Source organism: Agelaius phoeniceus, chromosome 19 (assembly GCF_051311805.1).
Source record: "Agelaius phoeniceus isolate bAgePho1 chromosome 19, bAgePho1.hap1, whole genome shotgun sequence".
Lineage (NCBI taxonomy): Eukaryota > Metazoa > Chordata > Aves > Passeriformes > Icteridae > Agelaius > Agelaius phoeniceus.
Window position 1 is genome coordinate 2,852,577 of NC_135283.1, and position 24,451 is coordinate 2,877,027.

The 24,451-nt window shown below is 37.1% G+C and overlaps 1 protein-coding gene across 11 annotated transcripts in view; it reads left to right on the forward strand.

The window, feature by feature from the left end:
- QTGAL (queuosine-tRNA galactosyltransferase) overlaps window positions 1-24,451 on the forward strand; it is a 111,496-nt gene that overhangs the window by 11,529 nt on the left and 75,516 nt on the right. For 10 of the 11 annotated variants that reach the window (XR_013184702.1, XR_013184703.1, XM_077188124.1 and 7 more), the window contains 2 exons: window positions 5,718-5,783; window positions 18,937-19,032. Coding sequence is in view for 9 of the 11 variants with exons in the window: in XM_077188124.1 (XP_077044239.1) it covers window positions 5,718-5,783; window positions 18,937-19,032 (162 nt within the window). In the remaining 2 variants the exon portion in view is untranslated. Of the gene's footprint in view, window positions 1-3,335; window positions 3,495-5,717; window positions 5,784-18,936; window positions 19,033-24,451 lie in introns of those variants that run through there. The other variant, XM_077188131.1, reaches the window with a different exon arrangement.

The window sequence follows — 24,451 nt, forward strand, 5'->3', positions numbered from 1 at the left end:
GGCAGTTCAAAAACATGACTTTAAACCATGTTCCCACAGTGTCACTGCTTGCTAATAGTCAAAAATGCCATGGGAACACAGGTAAGTTTTATTCACCAAAAATGAGGGTGAACCACAGCAGATTTCTCATTCCTGTGATGGAATTGGCAGCTGCTGACCTGTTCCTTTTGGTTTGGAAGATTTGTTTGCATGATTTAGATTGGGAATGGTAATTCTTAATTGCTGTGGGCATAATTGCTCAATTTCAAATTGCATGTGTTCCTTGAGGTTCAAGTTCAAGCCCACCTCGTTGAGGGGGTGTTGCTAAAGGCCTTGGAGGAAGGTGGTGGGACCTTCCCCAGCCAGGTGTGTCAGGCACACAAACAGATTGGCTTTTCCAGCCTCTGTAACTCCCTGGCTTTGGAAGCATGGATTTCCTCTTAGTTCCCATTACAGGCATTAATAAACTTCTGAAATATTTCTCCTCTCTTTCAAATTAGTCTGTATTTCTTAGGAAATGAAGATGTGATCAGAGGTCATGTATTTCCTTTCTGTTGTTGTTTCACATACTGGGAACTTATCCTCTGATTTAAAAACTGAAATAAGCTGTTACACAATTAGCAGGTGTGGATGTAGTGGTGAACTCCATTACCAGAAGAATTGTCCATCTTTCCTAATCACTAATGAGCCCCAAAAAGTCAAAATAGGAGTGCTCGAAGGCATCATTCCTATTATTGTTTTGTAAAGATGTATTAAAACCAGATTAAATGCCTCTGTCTGGTATGAAATGTTAAATGAAGAAGAAAACCTTCAGAATTTGGTTGCCATAACCTCTCCCTACATGTGTCTTCATCTATTCAGTAGTTAAAGAGGGCATTTGGAATCACTGGTGAAGTTTTACTCTTGTCTGGATTTATTGGCTTTGCTGTTGAGCACCTTGTGAATTACCTGCTTTACTTGGCTGCAAACACATCATTTTTTTCAGTGATCTAACTATGAGAAAAAATCAAAGGTGATCTCCAGTGACCCCAGAAAAGCAAGATATGGACAGGCACGTGTCTGCATTTGTTGAATAAATGCACTGAGGTGAGAGCTGCTTCTACAGCAGAAGTTTCCTGACCAGCTAATAGTGATGCTTAATAAAAGATTCCATTAAAAAGATTGTCAGGCTCATAAGAGCACCACGTAGATCTTCCCATGTAGACCTGTTTGTTGCTTTGCTCAAAAAAAAAGAAAGGTGCTCAACGCAGTCAGCTTCTTAAATTAGAAATGTTTTCTTTGTTGTCCCCTTTCTCAGTTTAATTTGGGAGTAGAAACAGAAAAGTAGCATTTTTTCTGATGATTTTTTCTTGCAAGTACTGCCAGGATCAGCCCCAGGTGATCTGTGGGTGCCATTGGAGTGCCTGGTTCCAGTGAGTCTGACAGTGTGGGGGTGTTCAAGGAGCAGCCCCTGCAGGATTGCCAGGGTTCAGGGCATTTCCTGCAGCAGAGCTGTTGACAGGCCACGTCTTGGAGGTCCCAGGCATTTCACTTTCCTGCTTCAAGGAGTTGAACTGAACAATAGCAAGGAAAGATTTTCCCTCTGGTCTGAGCAGGTGCAGGATAAATGAATGGACCATTTGATGAATTGAAAGATTTTGGAGATGCCATATTGTTGCTCAGTGAGTGAAACATTCCTCCCGCTGCTGCTGCTGGTTGTATTTTGAATTTAATAGCTGTGATGGGAAGAAGGTGCTGTTCTTATAGGAGTGGAGTGGATCAGCTCTCAATCCTTTTTTATTTTTTTATTTTGAGCAGCCAAATATGAAGGAGTTTGGAAAAGCAGGAGATGCTGAGTCTGTAATGTGAGCCTAAGAAAGCACCTCAGTACTGACCTATAATATTTTGTTTTCTGTGAACTTGCCCTTGGTTGCAAGAAGTAGATGTGTATTGTGCATTGAATTGTATATTTTGTTTTACTTTCTCAAGTGCAGAAGCACCAAATTTTAAGGGAAGATGATGAAGTCACCACTGTGGAGCCCAATGTGCTCCACACAGCCTGGCTGAAGGGGCCAGCTTTTGTATTCCAAGTATATGATTAGGGAAGGCATGCACTTCTTTAGCATTTATTTTAAATTTCTTTGCTTTTGTCCATTCTTTTCATGTGAGAAATTTCTCTTCATCCTGTCAGCTGTATATCTACTAGGGGACAACCATTAGAGACTTCCATGTGAACAGAGAAAATTGGATTTTATTGTAAACTTCTCTTTTGTTAAAATTATTTTTCAATGGAAGTCACTTCTACTATTGTTATCTTCCCTACTCTCACCTAGGAAACAGAAACAAACTAAATATACTTCCCTTTTTTGTATAGGCCCTTTTTTTTCTGTCTGAAATGAGTGAAAAATAATTTGGAAAGTGTTTGCCTGATTACTGAGGTTTTATTCTCAGTGTTAAACCAAAAAAAAAAAAAAAAAAAGATGACCAAACTCTGCCTGCAGAAACCAAAGTCTGGCAACACATGTGCTGAATTCAATATCAGAAGTGCAACAGCTTTGATAGAAAATTTGTGATTCATTGTGTACTGTTGGGTAAAATATTTTACCATCTTAATTGTTTAATACTATAGTTGCTAAAATTTCATAATTCTTTTTAAGGTGCTCTTACTTTGTGGTACAATCACTTTGGTTTTACTCATTCAAATTTATTTAGATTTTTAAATACCAGTCTTAAATCCATCTGAGTTCCCTAGGATGGTTTCATGATAAATACATTTATAAATGCATGGTTACCTTTCCAGTCACCCATAGTGAGGAATCTGTCAAAATTGGATTTTGCAGTTACTTTTCTGGTACCAACCTGAATCCAAAAAAGCTGAACGATGGTTGTATCTCATTTCTGTCTTAGGTGTGATTTATATTTTGTGCTCATTATTATAGTATTATTATATTACTCATTAGTATTATATATCATATTAGTATATAGTATATATACTAATATATATATACTATATATATTATATATAGTATATATATAATATTATATATAGTATATATACTATATATAATATTAGTATATAGTATTATTATATTACTCACTATTATAGCATTTGGGATTATGCCCTAAAGTATTATATTTATTGTATATAGTATTATTTATTAGTAGTAGTATCATATAGTATTATATATACTATTAGTATATGCTATATATAGTATTGTTAGTTACTCATTATTATAGTGTTTGGGATTATGCCCTAAACTATTATATTTATTATATATAGTATTATTTATTAGTAGTAGTATTATATAGTATTATATATACTATTAGTATATGCTATATATAGTATTGTTAATTACTCATTATTATAGTGTTTGGGATTATGTCCTAAACCATTATATTCTTTATTTCCCCCATCTTTCTTTCTCCTTCCATGAACTCAGAAGGTCTCCCAGAACCATCCAGCAGTGCAGTGTGTGTGTAAAGCTGCTAATAAAAAAATCAGACAGAATTATTAAAAGAAATACAGGTCATACAGGGTAAGAGTTCACAGAGTTTTCTGGCATTAGAGAACAAAGCTGTATTAATAAAAAGAGGCATTTAGAAGTTTTTGTGGTTATAGTGCCCCCTCTTTAGCTGGAGTTTACAGAACTCTGATGCTCTCTGATAGCCTAAGCCCCAGATCTGTGAGTTTTGCCAACAGCTTCAAACTGACCCCGTGTTTTCTGAGGGGAATGGGGCCATTCCTGTCAAACTGGGTGGTTCTGAAAACATGACATCGACCTCTGTGGTGCATAGGTTATTTTGATTTGGTTTGAATGCTTTCCATGCTGATTTAACCTTTTTAAATCAAGTCTATTATTTTTCATCCTTCTGAATGTGAGAGTTCTCTCTCTTGTGTGGGATCACGAACAGTGAGATCTTTTAGCACAAGAGCAAATGTTGTAGCTTTTAAAAAATTAGGGTAACATTGTTCTGAGCATTGAAATTCCTGCCTTTTTGGTGGATTTCCCCTTTTTTTTTGCCTTTTTCCCCCATTTTTTTCCTTTCCCTATTTTTCTCATTTTCCCTTTTTTTCCCTTTTTTCCCCTTTTCCCCCCTTTTTTCCCCTTCCTTTGGATTTACCAAGAAAACATCTAAGGATCCTTAGCAACTTGTAAAGGAGGGAGCACAATTCAGTTAAAATATATCTGCTATTGCTTGTATGAAAACCAGATTTTAATTCACAAAAATCAGCTCTTATTTGGCATAAAGAACTAGGATTATGATTTTTCTTGTGGGAAATAGGGTAAAGGTTTTATGGGAACACTTGCTCGAACTGGAATTCTGGTGCTCTATGGATAAAAGTGGATGAGGTGGTAAATAATATTATTGTAGTTTTGAAGTCATGGGAAATCAGAAGGGTTTTTTGCTCTATTGGCTTTGAAAATCAGGAACAGCTGTCATGTTTATTACTAAACATATCCTAAATGCAGAATACAGAAAAATGCTTTTGACAACTTAGTCCTCCCATCTTTTATAAACTTATGTGTGATAAGAGTCAGTTTTATTATTATTTAGTTTTATCTTTAACCTTGAATTGTATTAAATAGTTGGATCTACTTCTGAAACTTTTTTTATCATGCATGTTTTGATAAAACTGTAGGGGCACCTTTATAGTGAGGTCATTCAACTCTTCAAGCTGTAGATATTTAAACACTATTTTCTTTTTGTTGCTGTTGACTTGATGGGAAGTTTTAATGTGAAAGTGGTTGGAAATTCAATATTGAGGGTTTGTGCTCTAATAGGAAAACCAGAATGATTTCAGTGTGAGGAACTGTTAAAAGGGTGTCTGTAGAACAGGAATTCAGGGCTCCTTTGAATTATGTTTGCCTGATTAAGTTTATTTGGAAATACTCTGAGAAGAAATAGGCTGTGCTAGCTTTAACAAGGATCTAAACAAGGCTGATTCTTTAAAAGGGGAGAAGTATGGCACCAACATGGAAAAGAATATAGGTAGAAACCTCAGGGGCCTAAAAAATTTAGGGAAGAAAAATTATGCTATAGTTTCTATAAACTGTAGAATCACTGTCTAGAAAGGATTTAATTTTGGACAGGAAATAATAAAAGTTTGAAAGGAATCTCTCCTAACAGTTCAAGGCAGGATAGCAAAGTTACTGACTTTTCACAAAACAACCTGTCCTTTTGTATGTAAATAGAGCAGATCTTTATGCTGCAAGTGGAAGAAGTACTGACACAAAATTTAAATCCAGTGTCTATGCTAATGCAGTCTATGAGTGTGGGTACTTCCCTTTTTTCCTTTTCCTTAGAATTTTCTCATTTCACAAGTACTAGTTTTTTATGAAATATGACATCTTTTTAGATTAGAGACCAAAGGCTTTTCATTTTCAGTGGAACAAGGCACCGCCAGATTGCAGAGAACATTTCCTCACATTGCTACTTTAACTGAGGGTAGTTCCTTGTCCTCACACTGCCAGTGCTGCTGGGGGAGTTGGGAAGGAGCTGGAGAGTTTCTTGAGAAATAAATGTGCAATGTGTGTTGAGATCACAGCACCATTGTCATGGAGTAGTTTTGATCACTTCCAGCTCCAGCAGCATCCAGTTCAATCCACAAAAAGTGTGAAGTCTCTTCATATCTGTTCCATTTGCATTTCTGACTGCCAGCCAGTAAAATGATGTTCATTTAGCAACATATTCTAGTGTGTGTCAGTAGTGTTCTGTGACCCTTTTTATGTTCACTAACAGTGTGCTATTTATTCCAGGATGATGTGATGATGCCACAGCGGGTTAGGCTGCAGCACCAAGTTGCCATTCAACACCCAAACAGTGTGAGTACTTTTTTCTTGTGTGTATTTCTGGGTTTTTCTTTGACAGAGTTCCGGATACATCTTTAAAAGGATATGAAAATTTCACAGTGGGGCTGGGGGAGGCAAAGCAATAACCAGTGTATTCTTTTCCTTTATTTTTAATCCTTGCACTGAATGAGAGCTTTGATTGAACTTCTTTTCTTCCTTTTATTTTCTCTCTTCAGAAAACCAGATCTCATTACAACAGTGATAGTCTTTTGCAAATAAGTATATAGGTTTGGCTAATGTCTGTAATCTAAAGGAGAATGCCTTTTTTATGTAGCCTTTCCAAGTCATGTGAAAAGCTGCAAAGGATTGACTACAGCTATGGTTTATCTGCTTTTAATAATTAAGGAGCTGTAAACCATAGGGAATGTATGGGTTGTTACCAGTGATCAACTGGCCTAAAGTTCAGCTGAAGATTCTCTCTATGTCTGCCTGTAAAATGAAACATTATTAGAATTCCATTCTTTATTCCTGTGAAATAAACTGTCAGAAATATTCTATGAGAGAGTTTTTCTCTGATCGATATGATTTTGGTTTTGTATGATTTTCTTTGGTTAGGATCAATGTTCTTCCGAGAGAGTTTGTGCATATGTTCTACTTATCCAAAGATATTTTATATATATATATATATATATATATATATATATATACTTGTTGTGCATATATATGTATATATATACTTGTTATGGCAGTCAATACTACTGACAAAGATACTCCTTTATAAACTTGAAAACTGAGTTTGTTTTTGTCAGCAAAATCAGCCTTATTGTTTCCACACTTCTGACATTTTCTCTTGTGATACTTCAATGTGCCAGAGGTTTCTGGAAAGGAAAGGTTGATTGACTTGGTCTGCCATGAAGGTGTTTCCTGCAGGTATCTGAACAAAACACACAGTTTTGGGATTATTGCTCTCTGTCAGCTAAACACCTTTTGAACTTTTTGAACTCCAAAAGACACTTTTTTTGGCTGAGGAATGTCTGCCAAACAACCTGCTGCTTAGCAGTGGGATGTGTACCTGCTCATCACACCACCTGTATTAGGGTTCCTCTGAAATCTGATCCCTTGCAATGGGATTTATTAAATTGTAGCTTTAATAGTACCTGAGTAGCAGTTAACCTAACTCACATTACAAACACAATAAAATGATAAATCCAAAGTTGTTTTTGTTCTGATATCCATCAGTTAATGTAATTCTGCAGTCAGATGGCAAAAAACCAGAAAGGCAAGTTAATCCAGTATGCTTGTTTTATGGAAATTAGTGCTAAGAGCTATCATATTTCTTGCTTATATGGCTTCTATAGATGTAAATTAAAACTTTTAAAATTAGACTAAATTCAACTAAACAGTTTGTAGTCTTTTTTAGGAAGTATTTCAACTGTTTTGTTTATATTGTTATACTTTAGTGCCCAACAACCCTCAGTACGAGCTGTTAAATGACAATAAACAAGTAATAAAGAGGACCTGAGTAGACTGAAGAGTCTTTATGATCTCTTCCAAGCAACACAAACCTGTTTCTGCCATGTTCCAAACTCAGGTGAATTTATGGTCCTGTTTCAGTCTGGTATTTGTGGTGGCCCTGCCTTGGCTGGGTTCTGTCACTCCTCAGGAGGATGGGGTGGAAGGAGACAGAGAAGGTGGAAAAAACCTGTGGGTCAAGATAAGGTAATTTATTTTTTATTAAAAGCAAAAGGAGCAGTCCTTTGGTCAGTTTGGATCTGACTGCCTTGCCCACCCTCAGCCTAGTGGAGAGGGAAAATGTTGGAAAGAGCCTTGGGAGCAGGGCTCAGAGCCCTGGTGTGTTACCAGCACACAGCACTGGCAAGGCAGAATTAACTCTATTTCCACCAAATTTCCACCAAACTCTATTTCCACTAACCCTATTTCCACCAAAGCCAGCACATTTTCCATGTTACAGGTACAGAAAATGGGTGGGATGCCTGGGTGAGGTGTAACCTGCTGGGTTAATGTTGGATTTTACAGAATTCTAATTCAAAGGTCTGAAGGAGAAAGGGGAGCACATCCAGCTCTTTTTGGTGAGCAAATAGATCAGATTGGTCCAGAGCCCCTCAACAGTTCTGACACAGCTTTGGGAAAAGTTGGCCTGGTCACAAATCTACTGACCAGTGGCAGTGTGGACTTGTGTTCTTAAAAGAATGATCTCTCTGCTGTCCTCAGAATAATCATGCCATTCAATTTGCTGGCCTTGGAAGATATTTGGGATGTTTGAAGGAAGTTTTGTTCTGTGTTTGAAGTTCTGGCTTGGCTTCAATCAGTCTGATAAACCAGAGTAGGTGGAGGGGAAAAAAAAAAATTAAAACAAAAAGCAGAAGGTTGAGAAATGCCTGTGAAGCAGTGAGCTTTTTTGGTTTGTTCCTGAAATTCTGATTTGCAGAATTTGCACTTTCCACTGTTTTGCAACTTCTCCTGACCTGGATTTTTGACTTTATGCAGTCTCAATATACTTTCAGAAATTTTATTCCTAATCCTGGTCCTGCTGATTGTTACTGGGAGTCAGATTTGAAGACCAGTGCTCCCAGTGGGCCTTGATATTGTAGGCTTCAGTCTGCTCATGTTGTTACTGTTCATCTGCAGGTAGGAAAATCTCCAACTTTGCCCACCAAGAGAAATCTCCCAGGTCCTAATTAATCCCTGAGGTTCTTCCTCTCTTGTGTTACTCTTAAATGCAAATTGCCTTACTCTGATTTGAAGCCTGGTTACTAAACAGAAGAACCAAAGATATCAGATGCCTCTGGGATCTTCCCAACAAATTATTCTTTAAAGAAACCTGTGTCTCCATCTCTGCAAAAGCAAGAAGCTTGCCCCAGGTTCAGGTACTGGAACACTGAGGTAACAGCAGCAGCCCTTGTGTCTCATTTCCTGGATCACAGACTCCTTAATTGTGCTTTAAAGACCAAGTTAATTTCTGTTCTCTTAAGTTGCTCTTATCTGGACACTTTTTAAAAATAAGGCTTGAGGGTGGAACTGTTCTGACCTTGGAAATGTTCAGAGTGGAGGATTTTGGATCTCAAATACAAATCGCTAATGCATTGTGCTTTTTGTTAAAGCACAGCTGCTGTCACCTTGTCCTCTGATGACTATTTTACATCATCTCCAAGTCCCCCTCACATGGATTCTGTAATTAGACACTCTCAGAAGACACAAGTTTTTGAGACTCTGTGTATTTATACTACAAATTCTTAATTTATATAAATTTATAAATAATTTATACTATAAATGAATTTATACTACAAATTCCTAAGTTCTGCTTAAGAAATATCAGGCTCAATGCAAATCCCTACTTTTAGCAGTTGTGAAGCTCAGGAACATCATTCTGGTTTTATTTATCCCTAGAAACTGCATCTGTCCCATTTATCCAGGATAAGCCAGGTGTTGCTGATTTACCAACCAAAAAACATGTATGCTTTGTTGGCAGCTAATTAATAGGAAGATTCAAGCTTCCATTTCCCTTAATTCTGAAAAAATCATGCCTTCATATCTTATTCTGTGTTCTTCTGCAGCTCCACCCTGGTGTATGTACTGGTGTTCTACAGAACAACTTCCTAAGTTTGGAGTAGCCCAGGAAATTATTTCCCAAACCACACACACTCAATAAATGCCTCACATTTATTCCATGTTATTTAATTTCAACCCTCTGAGAAGTCACAAAGATTTTTGTTTCAAGGAGAGAGGGGATGTCAGTTGGATCTGCTCTCTGCTTGTCTTGGTGCTGGATGCTTCCAGCAGGCCCTGCTCTGGGCATGCTGAAGGAGATTCACTGGACCTGGGAATGATCTTGAAGACACTGAGTAACATTTGAGAACTTATAAAATAACTAAACTTTTCCTCACTGTCTCCTGCCTCAGTGAGAAAACGGCTGGAGTGAGAATATGGGCAATAGAAATAAAGAACATTTCCTTTTGTTTTCTCTGGCTCAGTGGGAGGTGAATCAGTGGCAGTGTCACCACAACACCTTTCTATTTGTTGTGAAATTACAATCCTCTGTCTCAAACAGGTAGGATACCTGGGAGTGTGAGAGAACATGAATATGCATTTGCATTTATTCAATGAGCAATTCTCACTATTTTGCATCTCTAAAGCAGATTTTTGGCATATTCTGTAGCTTGGCTTTAGATCAGGAGCAGCAGTGCCTAAAGCCATTCTTATCTGTTGATTATCTGCCTGTGTTCACCAACTGCCTGAATTCTGCATATCTTTGATGGTTAATGTGGCTCTAAGATAGTGGATGGGATTGAGTGAGTTGAACAATTCCTGGCTGGCCCTGGGAGCTGGTGGCTCACAGACCTGTTCACCTGCCCTGGGAGAGCTGAACCAAATATTGCACAATGGGCCAAGGAATTGGAGAAAGCAGCAAATGAGGGAGAGCTGAGCTGCTCCTTTCTTTAGGGCACAGCTCTAGGCCAAAGGCATTGGCTGCTTCCCTCCCACCCCTGAACTCCACAAATTAACTACATTTAGAAGTTAAGAGGATTTTTTTTTCCTTTTGGTCTGGAAACATATATTTTTCAATTCTGACAGTCATAATTTAATAGGTTTTTTTCATGTCACTGTACCCTGTGCTGTTCTGCTTGTTGGGACCTGTCACACCTTTGTGCCACGTGTTAGATAGCAAGGCTGTTTTTTCCTTCCTCCCTCCCTTGGAGAGTGCTCTGCTTACAGAGAGCACTAGTTTGAGTCATATGATTCTTTTCTTGTGGCTAAAATGATCAGATCCACTTGATTCTGTAAGTTTGTGGTGTGAAAAGACAATGAGTGTCTGTGAGGTTTGATTAAACTGCCATAAAGCAGAGCTACATAATGCTGCATGTTACCTCTCTGTGCTCCATTTCAGTTCAGTTCTGGATCTCTATTTAATTTGCATCCTTCCTGTGTTCAGTGAGGTTGTTGGTGATCTCTCATTCTGTGTCTTTAATTCTGAAGTCCAGATTTTCCCATCTCCCCTTAAATTCTTTGTCCTTCAGTTGTGGCATATAGCTTAGCAGATTTTCCTTTGATAAATCTTTTATTTCGGACACGAAGTCGATTAAAATCTTCTTTGCATAGAACTTAAATAATCTTTTTTTCTCCTTAGTTAATTTAAATAATCTTTTTTTCTCCTTAGTTAATTTGCAGAGCTCTCCTTGTGCCTCCCTTACTCTGCAGGATTGAGACAGATCAGTGGGAGCTGCTCGGGCCTGTCCCAGCAAGCTCTGCCTGTAGAGGTGAATTTTAATATAAGAATGAATTCATCCAACAGCTATTGAAGAGACATTCATTGAGTACTGTCATGTCTTGGATGACAAATCCAATTTGTTTGCATGAACCTCTTGGCAGGAATTGGCTGCACTAAAGGGGCTGAGTAGATCTGAAGAGGGTCTGGTCTGTCTTTGGTATGGACAGAAGGAAAATGAGATTATATTCCTGAGGTGATTAGATGCTGCTGTTGATTGTCCAACATCAGGACATGTTTTAATGTCCAGAGCAATATTTTCATGAACTAGTCTTAATTATTCTGGTCAGCAGAATTTTTTTTAGATTCAGTTCCCTTTTACTGCAAACTATTATCAAACTACCAAGTCTTGTACATTCTTCTCCAGCATATGGAAAATATAATTCTGAATTAAGGCTACCCAATATAGATACTTATAAAAACATTTATAGATTTCACTTCAGGAAATTGTCATTAGAGGCTTTTAAAAGGAATTTATAAGTATATATAAAAAAAAAAATATATATATATATTCATAAATAATAAATTAGTAAGCAATAAATAACTTTTATTTTTATATATATTATATAGAGAAATAAAAATAATTATTGTTTATAATTTATTATTTATGATTTTTATTAATTTTATATCATATATAAATAATTTATTCTTTTCAATAATCTTCTCTCTTGGTTTGGAGAGTAGAGACTAAAGCAGCAGTTGTCTGAAGGTTTTGTCAGAAGTGGTGACATTGGAGTATGTCTAGAGGAAAAAATATGATTCCTTTTCTTATTTTGCTCTGGGGAATATGAAAATTCTTTCTTTGACCATGTGAGAGTATTATTTTTACATTTTTGGTAATTAAGCCTTTCCATGTGCATCATCCAGATCTGCTGGAATTCAGCTGTGTCTTTGCTTTTTATTAGGCAGCTTCCTTAAAGTTCTTTTTTAATTTGGTATTTCTGAAAAAAGCCACAGAACGTTTTCAAAGTCACGATGTCAGCCTAGGTCTGTTCTACATTTCATCAAATAGCCCAAATGGGAAACAGCCCAACTGACACGACTTTGTAATTAAATTTGTGTTTAAAATGCCTCCACATGCCAATAACACCATCAAATGATTGTGATTACTGGAGTTTGATATTCATGAAAGACTGACTGTAATGTATTTCATTCATGTCAACTTATTTCATTTTAAAAATTATGTCTGAAGCATCAAATGTTTGAAAATCCAGATTCCCTCCTCCTGGCGTTCAGACATTTTGCTGAGGTGATAACTATTGCAATCCAATCAGACTTTCTGAAGCTACAGACAAAAGAAATTGCTATCTCTTCAATGATATTTACTTGGAGTTTTCCCCAAAATGTCATGTTCAAACTTCATGAATTCACATGTGTGACAACATCTTTTTAAACCTACCTGTGCTGTGATGCTCTGCTGGGCTGCTCTGATTACACCATGACTTCTTCTTTTTAATATAAATTCACTAAAGAAAATTCAGACTTCCTTGGGTTTTGATTATTCTGGTTTTATGTGCTGCAAATAAACATGTAACATCCTTTTGTGGACTTTGGACTTGAACCAGGGTCAAGTAGAATGTGGAACAGGTGTTCTTGAATATGGATTGCTCCAAGATAGAAGCATCTGTGGAAATGGATATTCATCTGACCTAAAGGCTTCTTTGGGGAGTCAGCAATATCAACATATTTTATAATTTCTAAAACATGTTTTCAATGCACCAGGGTGTATTTTGTATATTTACACCTAATGCAAATTAACTCACAGGTGTCATGTTTTGAAGAACAATTTCCTCCCTTGGAAATGATTGGGAGAGGAAACACATTTTACTACCTTCTTCCTGCAGTATATACTTTTGGGAAGATTTGAACTACATAAAAATATTTCTCTAGTTTTTTTTTCCTTTTTAATTGCATTAAATAGTGATCACAAAATCTTTCTTAAAGGAAATTACTGCATAAAATTACTACAATAAAAATAATTGAAGTGAGGTTTGGAGACAGCAGAGGGGACATCTACCTTTCCTTAAGACAAAAGATGTGGGCTTTGTGAACTAAAGCTGCTCTTAAACATTCAGGATAAGGTAACTCTTATTAAATAACTCTTTTATAAGAGTTATTTCATACAATTTATTTATTAAAAAATAACTCTTATTAGCTTTTAATTTTAGGATTTTGCCATCTGTGGGTTCTCATAAAGAGGCGTACTGGGGAAAAAGGTGTTGTGCCCTTGAGATAATCCTCCTTATTTTACTTGTTATTTGGATAATCTTTCTTTTCACTGAACTTTATCTTGGATCAGATGTTAGGATTTTCCTAATTACAGCATCACTAAGTACTTAATGACATTCTCTTCAAGGAGGTTTACATCATTCTGTCATATTTCTAAAATGAAACAGAACACTGCACATTCTTCCTCAGAATGTAGAATCAAGTTCTGTACTTTGTAAAACCTTTGGAAGTTGTGTTTATTTTGTACAGAAAAGCCATGGATTTTTTCATGCTAAAATGGATATTTTTTCAATACCTGTTTCAATAGTAAAGTTCCTTAAGAGAAGATACATTATATGAAGAACTCCTGGGTGTGTTTGTACATCCAGTGCCCACTGCCTTGTGGAGAGTTTATGCTTTTGCCTCTCTTTGTTCATTTCCTCTTCTTTTAAAACAAGGCTGGAAAATATTGGGATAAAATTGAAGACCAATTATTTCTTCATCCTCATTTCCTCTTTAGTACATAGGCTGCCTCCTGAATAAGGAAGATTGTTTGTGGTAAAGGAAGCTGTAGTGATTAAAAACTCAAAAACACCACATCTGCAGAAAACGCCTTGGTTTTAATTATTGCCGACTCATTTAAACTTTGTTTCCTCTCTCCCACTTCCTTTTCCACTTCAATGTGCAAGGCAAAACATAAAACTCCAAAATGATGAAACTAAGAAACATCTCCACCTGACTGTTGCATTTCAGAACCCACTGGTGAAAGTTGGGACAAGTTCTGACATGTCTGACTGGGTACAGAGTGCTGGGCTGTGCACATGTCAGACATGGGACTGAAATTCTCTTTTTTCACCTCACAGGACACTTTTGTCCCTCACAGGACAGTGACTAGAGGTGGCTCTGAGCAGGATTTGGTAATGTGTGTAGTAATCCTGCCCAGTTCCTCTGAATATCAGCATAACTCTGAATTTACTGATTGTGCTCGTTGGATTTTTATTGCCAGGGTGCTGTGACCTGGAGACCCTCAGAGTTATTTTCATCACTATTGTTATTTGTGCTGCTTTAGTTGTATCATAATCCTGTTGTTCTGGCTTTATAGTTCCCTAATTCCTGAAGATGTTTTCAATGCAGTGGCATAAAGAGCATGTCTGTGACATTCATCCTGATAATGTTATTTAGGTACAATTCATTAACTCCACTCCTAATTGTGTGAAGTGGTAGAGTTATTACAGCAGAGAGATTCAGGTGCCTAAATACAGACCAATAATGCCATTTTTACCCCTGTCTGAGACCATCTAGACAGGACTGGCAGATGCTGGAGGCTTTTGGTGAAGCAGTAGATGAAGCAGTTCTGTAGGGCCACAAACTGATCCTGCATTTGGCCACTTCTTCCCCACAGAGCTCACTTCAAGCCACTTCTGTTGATAAAATTTACTTGTGATGCCTTTCAGTGTAGGTATTTGTTGGCACTTAAGATAAATCCCCTATTTTGTGCTTTTACTGTTCTTCCTATTACTGTTTCTTGCTGTCATAAAAGATAAATTCTTTTATATTTTTTTTCCAGAGACACCAATGCTGATTGCAATTAAATAAAAAGCTAAATGACCTCTAAGTTACTTTTAATACATTAAAAAAGTAATTATCTGTCTAGAAAGCAAATTACCTTGTTGCTGTGGTAGCATAAAGGATTTTCTGCCCTGATGAGAATTTTACTTTTTCCTGAACTGCCATTGTCCTTTGCTATGAGCCAGAAATTTCTGTTATTCATTGTTCATGGTACTGCTTCCTATACAAATAATATTAATATTGCATTTCAGCAAGTTTCCACTTGGAATAATAATTTTAAAATAAAAACCATCCTTGCAGCACAGGATAGATGTACATCTGACATGACTTTTGCAGGTTTTTATCCCTGTGATGTGCTGTAAAAATAATAATAAATAGTAATAAATGCTAATTGCATTTTTTGTATATATTGCATAGTTTAATCTAGGTACAGGTATGTGCCACACTCCAGCATTTGTAATAATAAAAACAATAATAAAAACAAACTTGTCTAATTAGATCAAAAATTAAAACTTGGATGAACTCTATTTTTGCATAGAAACAGATACTCAAAATACTGAAAAGAATGTTTCTAATGCAGTTTGTAATAAATGCTAATTGCATTTATTGTATATATTGCATAGTTTAATCTAGGTACAGGTAAGTGCCACACTCCAGCATTTGTAATAATAAAAACAAACTTGTCTAATTAGATCAAAAATTAAAACTTGGATGAACTCTATTTTTGCATAGAAACAGATACTCAAAATACTGAAAAGAATGTTTCTAATGCAGTTTGTAATAAATGCTAATTGCATTTATTGTATATATTGCATAGTTTAATCTAGGCACAGGTATGTGCCACACTCCAGCATTTGTAATAATAAAAACAAACTTGTCTAATTAGATCAAAAATTAAAACTTGGATGAACTCTATTTTTGCATAAAAACAGATACTTAAAATAATGTTTCTAATGCAGTTTGTTGGAAGGACTGAATGGGTGAAATACACCCAGAAAGATTTTTATCAAAGTATTTTAAATGTCATGAGAGAAGCAAGAGTGAAAAACTTTTCACTTCAATTTGAAAGCTCTAAGGAAACATTCAGTGAATATAAAACCTCTGTGAGGCATGGAGGAAATGGAAGCCGTGTGCAGTTGCTTGTGCTGCCACACCTTACACAGGGGAGCTGCAGGAAACTGTTTGTGCTGTAAATAATCTGATTTTCATTGTGTGCAAGGAGCTGGTTACACGAGCTGGGCTTTGCAGATGCTGAATCAAAGGCTCAGCTCGGTGGTGTTTATCTTGCAGGCACAAGTCAAAAATCCCAGTCACGAGTCAGAGTCCCATGGGGAGGGAATGGCACAGCTGAAGTGCACAGGGGTAGGGGATTTGCTGGGCTGAGGAGCTGGAAATAAACTTGATTGCACCCTGGCAATTTTCACATTTGTCTGTAGAACAAACTTCTTAAATGATGATAAAAGTGGCTTTGAGTGGTGCTGGTTCTACAAATGAGAAGAAAGCAGCTCTTGGGGCAGAGGGGAGTGCAAACACAGCACTTCCTACAGCAGTTAACTTGGTTAATGAGCTTGCAGCTATTCTCCTGTTGTATTCCAAAGTTACATTTCCAAAGATTGTGCTCCCAAACTATGGCTAAATTCAATGTAACCCATTGATTTTTCTCACTTCAATACCAGTAATTCCTAAATAACAACTTTATTTGATGAGGATTTTCACCTAATTTTTTTTTTCATTCCAAAATGCTCAAAGCATTTTAAGACCTGAAATACAGTAAGTACTGAACCAGTGTGATGAGTTAAAATTGAGAGAAGTAAATTGGAGCATGCAATGGAATTATCTGTGTGGCTAGATGAAAAAGGAGGGAATTTTGGCTGAGACTTGAAGTCAAACTCTAGAAATTACAAACAGTGATGTATAATCCAGAAAAGAGCTGTCAGGATCCAATTTAATGGCACTTCTGCTGTCTGCCTTCACCTCTCCTCATGTGTGTACAGATAATTGATCAAATCTGTTCAGTTTCCTCTTCAAGTGTGAGGAGTTGGGAATTGAACCAGTTGTTCTTGGACTTCAGGGAATTACAGTCCTTTAGCTGAGCACCTGGATTCAGCATTTGCTTTAGTCTGCTTAAATTACCAACAGCATTTATGAAATTATCAGTCTTCTCAGAAATGAATATAAAAATGTGCAACTCTGTCCTCTGCTTCTAATTTAAATTTCAAGCTGCCAGGAGAGAGATGACTGCACTTCCTACTTGGCTGTAATTGAGAACCAGGTTTTCAGAAAAAACAAATTGAAATTCTCCTTTTTAATATCTCACCTTTTCAAAGTTCTTTGTATTCTGTATCTGCTCAGCTTCACTGTGACTCTTTAAATAAAGAAACTAAGTTTCCATCTTGTGTTGTTCGAGAATAGCTTGAGATATAAAACAAAGGTAATTTTTCCCTTTTACCTTTTATGCAGTTTTGTAAGTGTCTTTGTAAGTTAGAAAATCTAGGATAAGTAAGAGAAGACTAATGAGGGCTTGATTCATGAATACTAGAAAGAGTTCTATTTTTAAATAAAAACCATCCTTGCAGCACAGGATAGACCTACATCTGACATGACTTTTGCAGGTTTTTATCTCTGTGATGTGCTGTAAAAAAACATCTCTATGAACTCTTCTAATCGATATTCAGTGTAAAAGAATTTTAGGTTAACCTTCTGAAAATACCTTAGTATTACTTAGCTGTAATGTGAGGGTTAAGTTAGGATGAAGCTGAAGTTTTCCACTGTAATTTGTTGTCGTCATTGAGGAAACATTTCCTAGTTCAGAGACATTCTGGTTTATTCTTCTGGGATAAGCAAATAACATTTTCTTTTTCTCCATGCTTGTTATTTTGATTGTATTTAATCATATTCTAAATTGTGATGTTTCATTGCCAGCAGTGCCCCAGCAAGATCTTCTTATGGTGTTTTTGTTCCCACATCAAAAGTACTCACAATTGCACATGCAGAGCTCTGGCCTGGCTGTTCACATTCCTCTGCAGTTTAAAGCTCTGCAAAAAAAGATACCTGGAAGATTTATTAATGCTTAGGGTGGAAAATAAACCAAGGGAGTTTCCCACCTGTTCTTGAACAGAACTTCTCAGAAATTAGTGTTCAGAAACACTGAAAACCTGTGGTGTTCGTTCTCAGTGGACAAGCACATCCTCAGTGGGCATCACCTTAAAAATCAGGAAGAGAATGGAGAGTTCCAGCATGATGGGAGTGCAGTAGTTGGTATAAAACAGTTGGTATAAAACAGTTTGTACTTTGCATGAATAATTGAGTCCTGTGGTACCCTGCAGGTTTTGTGTAGACTGCAGATTTCAGGAAGAGCAAACAGCAGATTTCTGTCCAGTCACACTCCTGGGGTTCTCCTCAGCTTTTTCCTTGTCTAATCAGAGATCTGTGAACAGTTCAGTGTTTCCATGAAATTGCATTCATATGTGTCTGTGCATAAATGTGATCCTCCTGGTATTCTTTGATACATACTGGAAGCTTTCTGAACACCTACTGGCATAATAATATTAAAATTCATATTTAACCCCTACAGCTACAGAACAGTATTAGATTTGGAGACATTGCTCACATGGGTGGACAGTGCTTCAGTGACCAAATTAAAATCAGGTGTCTATACTGTTCTGCCATGAACTAAACAAATCAGAATATGAAGGGGATTTTGCTGATTTTATATTAATTAAAAGTAATAGGAGGCATTATAGGTTATGAGACTGTTGGCAGGATTGTCTGGTGTTACTCAAGTTCCACTTTTCATTTGCTGGAGTAACTTTTGGTTGAAATTTTGCATTCTACATGTCTGCCTATGGAAAATTTCCTTTGCAAATTTCAACCAAAATGATTCCAATATTCCCAAAAATGAAGTTATTGGAAAGATTCTCCTCAGTGTTTCCTGGAGACCTTTAAAGTCTGTAACTATTTAACATTTGAACAGAGATTACCTTATGAACCTAGAAGGGGGCTAGTAAGGACTGTGTAGGTAATTCCTGGAGTTGCCACGTTCTGAGTGTTTGTTTTGTGATACTGTTTTGTTGCCACGTGGCTGTACAGAATTTAACCTGAGGGATTTGTGTAATTCTGCTTTAGATTGTTGGTTGCCAAGTCAGAAGAGAGCCACTGGACTCCACTGGACGATACACTCGCTGGATCAATGGCCTCAGCCAGGAACAGCTCCTTACACAGGTACCCCTGCTCCAGCTGGCTCTGAAATTACAGAAAAACAGCATAACAGCTTCATTTGGATGGGCTGTTTTCAGTCCATCAGTTGATAGGTTATTAAGGTTATCAGATTTAAACATGGTTTGTTCAAGAGAAGCCAAGGTTGTGGTGCAGTGATCATTACAGAGCAATGCCTCACCCTGAGTGAAAATGAAGCTTTCAGGTTTGGAGTGAGCCTCACATGTCTCACTGCTGCCTGGGTTAGCTACATATGCTTTCATGTTCTAAAATTAAGGTTTTCTTTTCAAAAAGTGGATTTCAATACAAAAGGGGGGAAAAAATCTTCCTAAAGAATGGTTCTTCTCCCACCCAAGGTACTGACCAGTCCTGTATCTGTTTAAGTTTTGCTTGGGATCATTTTAAAACAGCAGTTCTGCAGGCATTAAACATTGAGCTCATTATACATTGTTTGTAAGTGAGATGCATCTTGTGCAACTGAAGATGACAGTTTTTGGCATAAAGAACAGTTGTTTCATTAGGCAGGAGGCCAATGCTGAACTAAAATAGAGACTAAAAGAGACTTTGGCAAAAACAAGTTAAGCTGTGGAAGAAATCAATCCAGCTTGTGGAGGAATGTTGTACAGAATATAAGAAATCTAATGGATGGTTTGCAGAAAACATCCCAGCAGGCTTTGAGATCCAAGTATTTGGGTTTGGGTTTTGGGATGCTGTGTTAGAAAGACATTTGGTTTTGATTTCCTTGAATTTAAGTGGTTGAAAAGATTAACATATCCTTATTTGTTAGACTTCATTATGAACTCCATTATACCCTAACTCCAAAAAAACACTGACAGACCCTGCTATGGTCATTGTAACACAAGGAGTAATCTACAGACCTTGTTTTAAAATCACCAGTGGTATTACAGCTCCCTGTAATTCACCAAGGCAGAGTAATTACAGAAAAAGTTACCCAAGGAATATTTGGGTTTGCCTGTGAGTGTGGCATTAGAAAAAACAGAGATTTAAACCAGTGTATTTATCTGACAGCATCTGGATCACTGTTCTGGTGAAAAAAAAGAAAAGCTTGAGGATGTAAAAGCTTGTCCTACACAATCTGAAGTGTTTCAGCTAAATGGCCACTTGGTCTTTGATGAATTGAGTGGAAAATTAAAACAAATATTCTGATTTTGAGATTATGCAAAAAAACCCCAACAAATAAACAAACCCAAGAACAAAACCAAAACCCTCATTTTAAATAAGATAGGGGTCAATGTGTTCTGGAAGAGATTATTTAATATTTTGTTTCCAATAGTAGGATGCAAATATGATGACCTGGGAAGTCCCTTGCAATCTTGCATGCTACTAATACCTCTTAAAGCCTTAATAAATGCATTATTTTTTCATATAATTTAGAATCACACAATTTACAGGTAGATTAGCAGTTTTGGATCAAACATTGTGTTTGGAACCAGCAGAACTTGTGATATTTAATGAGTGTAACAAGATGAGCTTCATAGATTCACACTATTTGTGTGTTCCTCTTATTTTATCCTGCTACCTGTTCTCCACTGAGTTGAATGCAGAAAGTTCCTCAAAGAATGCAGAAGTTCCTCAAAGACAGTAGATTTCTGAGAATTCCATGAGTGTCTGAAGTTTTGGAGAAATTTTGCTGCACCAGCTCCAATTCACATGTTGTTAAACACTACAGACTCCCCTTGAGGGAGATTTTAGGTGCCCAATTATCAAACTTCAGCTGTGACACGAGCCTGGGGCACCTTGGCTTTTCCAGCTTTGGAGCTGAAAGAGCTGCTTGGTTTCTGTGAGCATGGGGCACTTCTGCTTTTGTAATCTTCTGATTAGAAGTTCACATAGGGGGATAATTATTTTGCTTTTTCTTATTTAAAACGGTGTGGGACAGAGGAGGAATTGGGAGTAAAAGTAAAACTTCAGTTGTACTCTAATAATTTAATCAGGGTATGAATCAATTATCTAAGGTCCCACTCATCTATCCATATCATATGCTTTATTCTGTGTGTATGTGTTTTTTTAAACTCTCTTCAGTACATAAACCCCAAAAAATCTATAATGATGGACCTGTGCTAATGGATTTGCAGAACCTCTGAGAGGAGCAGTCCTTCAGGGAATTGAGGAAAATTTGTTTTAATTTACAGCACATTGTAAATTAAATAAATCTGCAGCAGATTCCTGTAGTGAAAGCACATTTAGCTTTTTTTTTTTAGCTCTCTCTGTACTCAATGCCCAGCTCTTTCCAGTCACTTCTGCTGCATTTCCACACCATGCACATGCAGATTATTTGTGCTGGGAATGGGGAAGCCAAGGGACCAATTCCAAAAGGAGAAAGAGCCAATTGTCAAGATCAAGATCATGTTGTTTATCAGAATGTTTATGTTATTGATCAAATAATTTCCTGTGGCCCTGGATTGCTCTGCTGGGCAGTGCCCAGAGCCAGGTTTGGGAGCTGTGGTTGGAGGCAGATGTTTTGGGAAGTGCCTTCAGACACCTCTGGGCTGGATGCTGGGTTTTTTGTTTTGTTTTGTTTTGTTTTGTTTTGTTTTTCTTGCTTGAGTCAATACCAGATTTTTGGATCAAATGTCCATCCCCGGTCCTCATGCTGAGAAGATCTTTCAATACAAAATGCTGCCAGCATTTTAACTTTTCCCTTAGCCCTGGCCTCTTGATGCTTACTCATCCATTAAATGTTTCTCTAAACAATTATACTGTAACATTCCAAAGATACTTTATGGTATGCATGAAATTTCAGAATATATACCCCAGAGAGTGTGGTGGGAGTGAGAGAGTACAAAGAGAGCATGATGTTGAAAAAGCTACTTTTTAAAAGATCAATATTTGCTTCTTCAGTGTTATCTTCTGCATAAATGACAGGTGAGCAAACCACACTTTTATGGGTGTACTGTTATAAACCTTAAATACATGTGTTCTGGAAGACTTGCTCTTTTTGGCCAAGAGTAAAAAAAAAAACAAATAAAAAAGGATAATTGTAACTGTTCAGTAAGTGCAGATCACAGTGACAGGTACAGGAAGAAAATGAGCAAACAAATTAAGAGAACTGGCTGTTTTGATGTTGAAGTAAGTGGAAAAAAATGTAGATTAAAACTAATCCAGTGGGATATCTGAGTCCAAATTGTGCTTGTAAATGTGCCCGAGGTTTGATCGTGCAGCCCTTCTTTTACACTGGAAATGTTTAAACTTTTACACTGGGCTGTGTAAGTGAAAAGTTCTGAATGGTTTTAAGGTTGGATTAATTGCACAAATATTTATGCAAGTCATTTTTAAGGACTGTAAGTGAAAGAGCTGAGTTCATGGCCACATCTGTTAAATCACTCCTTCGGGTTAGTTTAGTCTCTCAGCCTGTGAAGTGTTCTGTTCAGCCTGAAGCACAATCCCACCTCACCCACCATTTTTCCTCCTCAAAGGCAATACATTTCCACCCTTTCACGTGGTTTTTGATTTAGGAAGCAGGCAGCAAACTCAGAGTGACTCCTGAGGAGCCTCCTGCCAGAAGGAAGGGCCTGTGGGTGATAAGGCTGGACTGGAGATAAATAACTCATGTAGATAAATAAGTGTCTGAGAAAGCCTCAGTGACCCTGGATGACTGTGTCTCTATGACTTCCTGATGATACATGCTGGACTCTGCAGGTTATCTTGGAGCTCTTGGTGTTGGATAAATCTGGAAATTGTTGCATTTGTGGTTCTTAGCAATAATCTCTGCCAACCACCTGAAAGAAGAGCAGTAATTAACATTTCATAGCACACACATCTCTGTGCTCTAAAAGATGCCTGTTACATTTCACTGACAGCTTTTAAAGCTGTGCTTTTCTACTTACTAAGTCTTCCTATATTAGGGTTTAATTAATATTTGATAAAGATTCATGCTACAAATCAGCATTTACTACAGATGCTCAATTTGGAAATAGTTCCAGCATTGTGGTGAAGTCAGAGTGTGCAGCTTGTTTTAAAGGCAAGAAGGACCTGACAGCACAGCTGGACCTTTTCTTTCCATCAATTCAGTGCATTCAATATTCCATTTTCATCATCTGGCTCAATAGGGAACTTCTCAGTGGTCAAAAGCTGGTAGGAGTAGATTGCAAGTAGGATGAATTTTCCAGGTGGACCAAAGATTGAATATCTGTGGCTTACAGCAGCTGTTTTGTCTACCTGCAGACAGAAAATTCCACTTTATTAGTGCTTGGGTTGGCTGTCCATGTGTCACAACTGAAATAATAATCAAGGCAGCAATCTGACAGTGGATGTATGCAATGCCTGTTGTCTGCTTATGTTAGTAAAGGCAAAAACTGGCCAGAGGGAAAGGCTTTCTTACCTAAGAATGAATAAAACATGAAAAGGCTGATTGAAATCCCCTCTGCCCTCCCCCTCCCTCCCTCCCCCAGCTTTGCCACTATTAATGGCTCACTTGTGTTTGTTGTCTTTCAATGAAGAGATACTCAACACTTCCTTGGGATTTTTTTTGATCATTGTTTCCTCTTCCTTGACCCATATTATTTAAAAATGTGGCATTAATAGTGAAACCCTGATGTTTTTCTGCTGAGTGAAAAAACCAAAGTTGCTGGTTATTACAGCAGATTCCAGCAGTAATCTGGAATGGGTATTTGGATGGGATTGAGCCTGTACCATATTTAAAAAAAAAACCCAACTGGCTGCTTCCTTTTGTGGTTGGTTGATCCTTGTTCTCCTCTGGAGGAGAATGAACCAAAGTTTCACAAGCTTGACAGTGTTTATATTTACATGTGAAAATACATGTCAAAGGGTTCATGGAATTGTAGAAAGTTTAATGAGAAGTGGCTTAGCCACATCTGTGAACTCAAAGCACAATTAGAACTTCCCAGTGAGGCTTTATGAAAAGGCAGCTCAGGGTCACATATTTTGAACTTAGAAACAGGTTTGCTGGAATTCAGAAATGTATACAGCTTGTGCTTTGTGTGTGTGCAGTTTTGCATGAGTTCAAAGGTGTCCCATAGGGGAAGGAGTGTTAAATAACTCCTATTTTTCCTCTTCATATCTTGCCTGATAATTTGCATGATTAAACAAGGCTGGAATGTGGCTCATAATACATGATAATGTTAAAATGGAACAGAAATATTGTAATATAGTATAAAAGGGACTTGTGATTACAATGCATTTGATTTTCTTCCAAAATGCTCTTGATGAATGCAGCATTACAGCATGACGGATTCTTGTATGGCAGAAAAAGCCTGATATGACTTTGATGGACATAGGAATGAGACTGGTAGGAAACAGCTATTTCTCTGTGAGCTATAATTTGTTCCAGCTGATAATATTTTCTTGTGGTTTTAGTAATTAAATTTTAATAATTTAATTAATTTTAATAATTAATGATACCAATAAGGTTTTGCATCCTAAATGCCATTTTTATAGACATTGG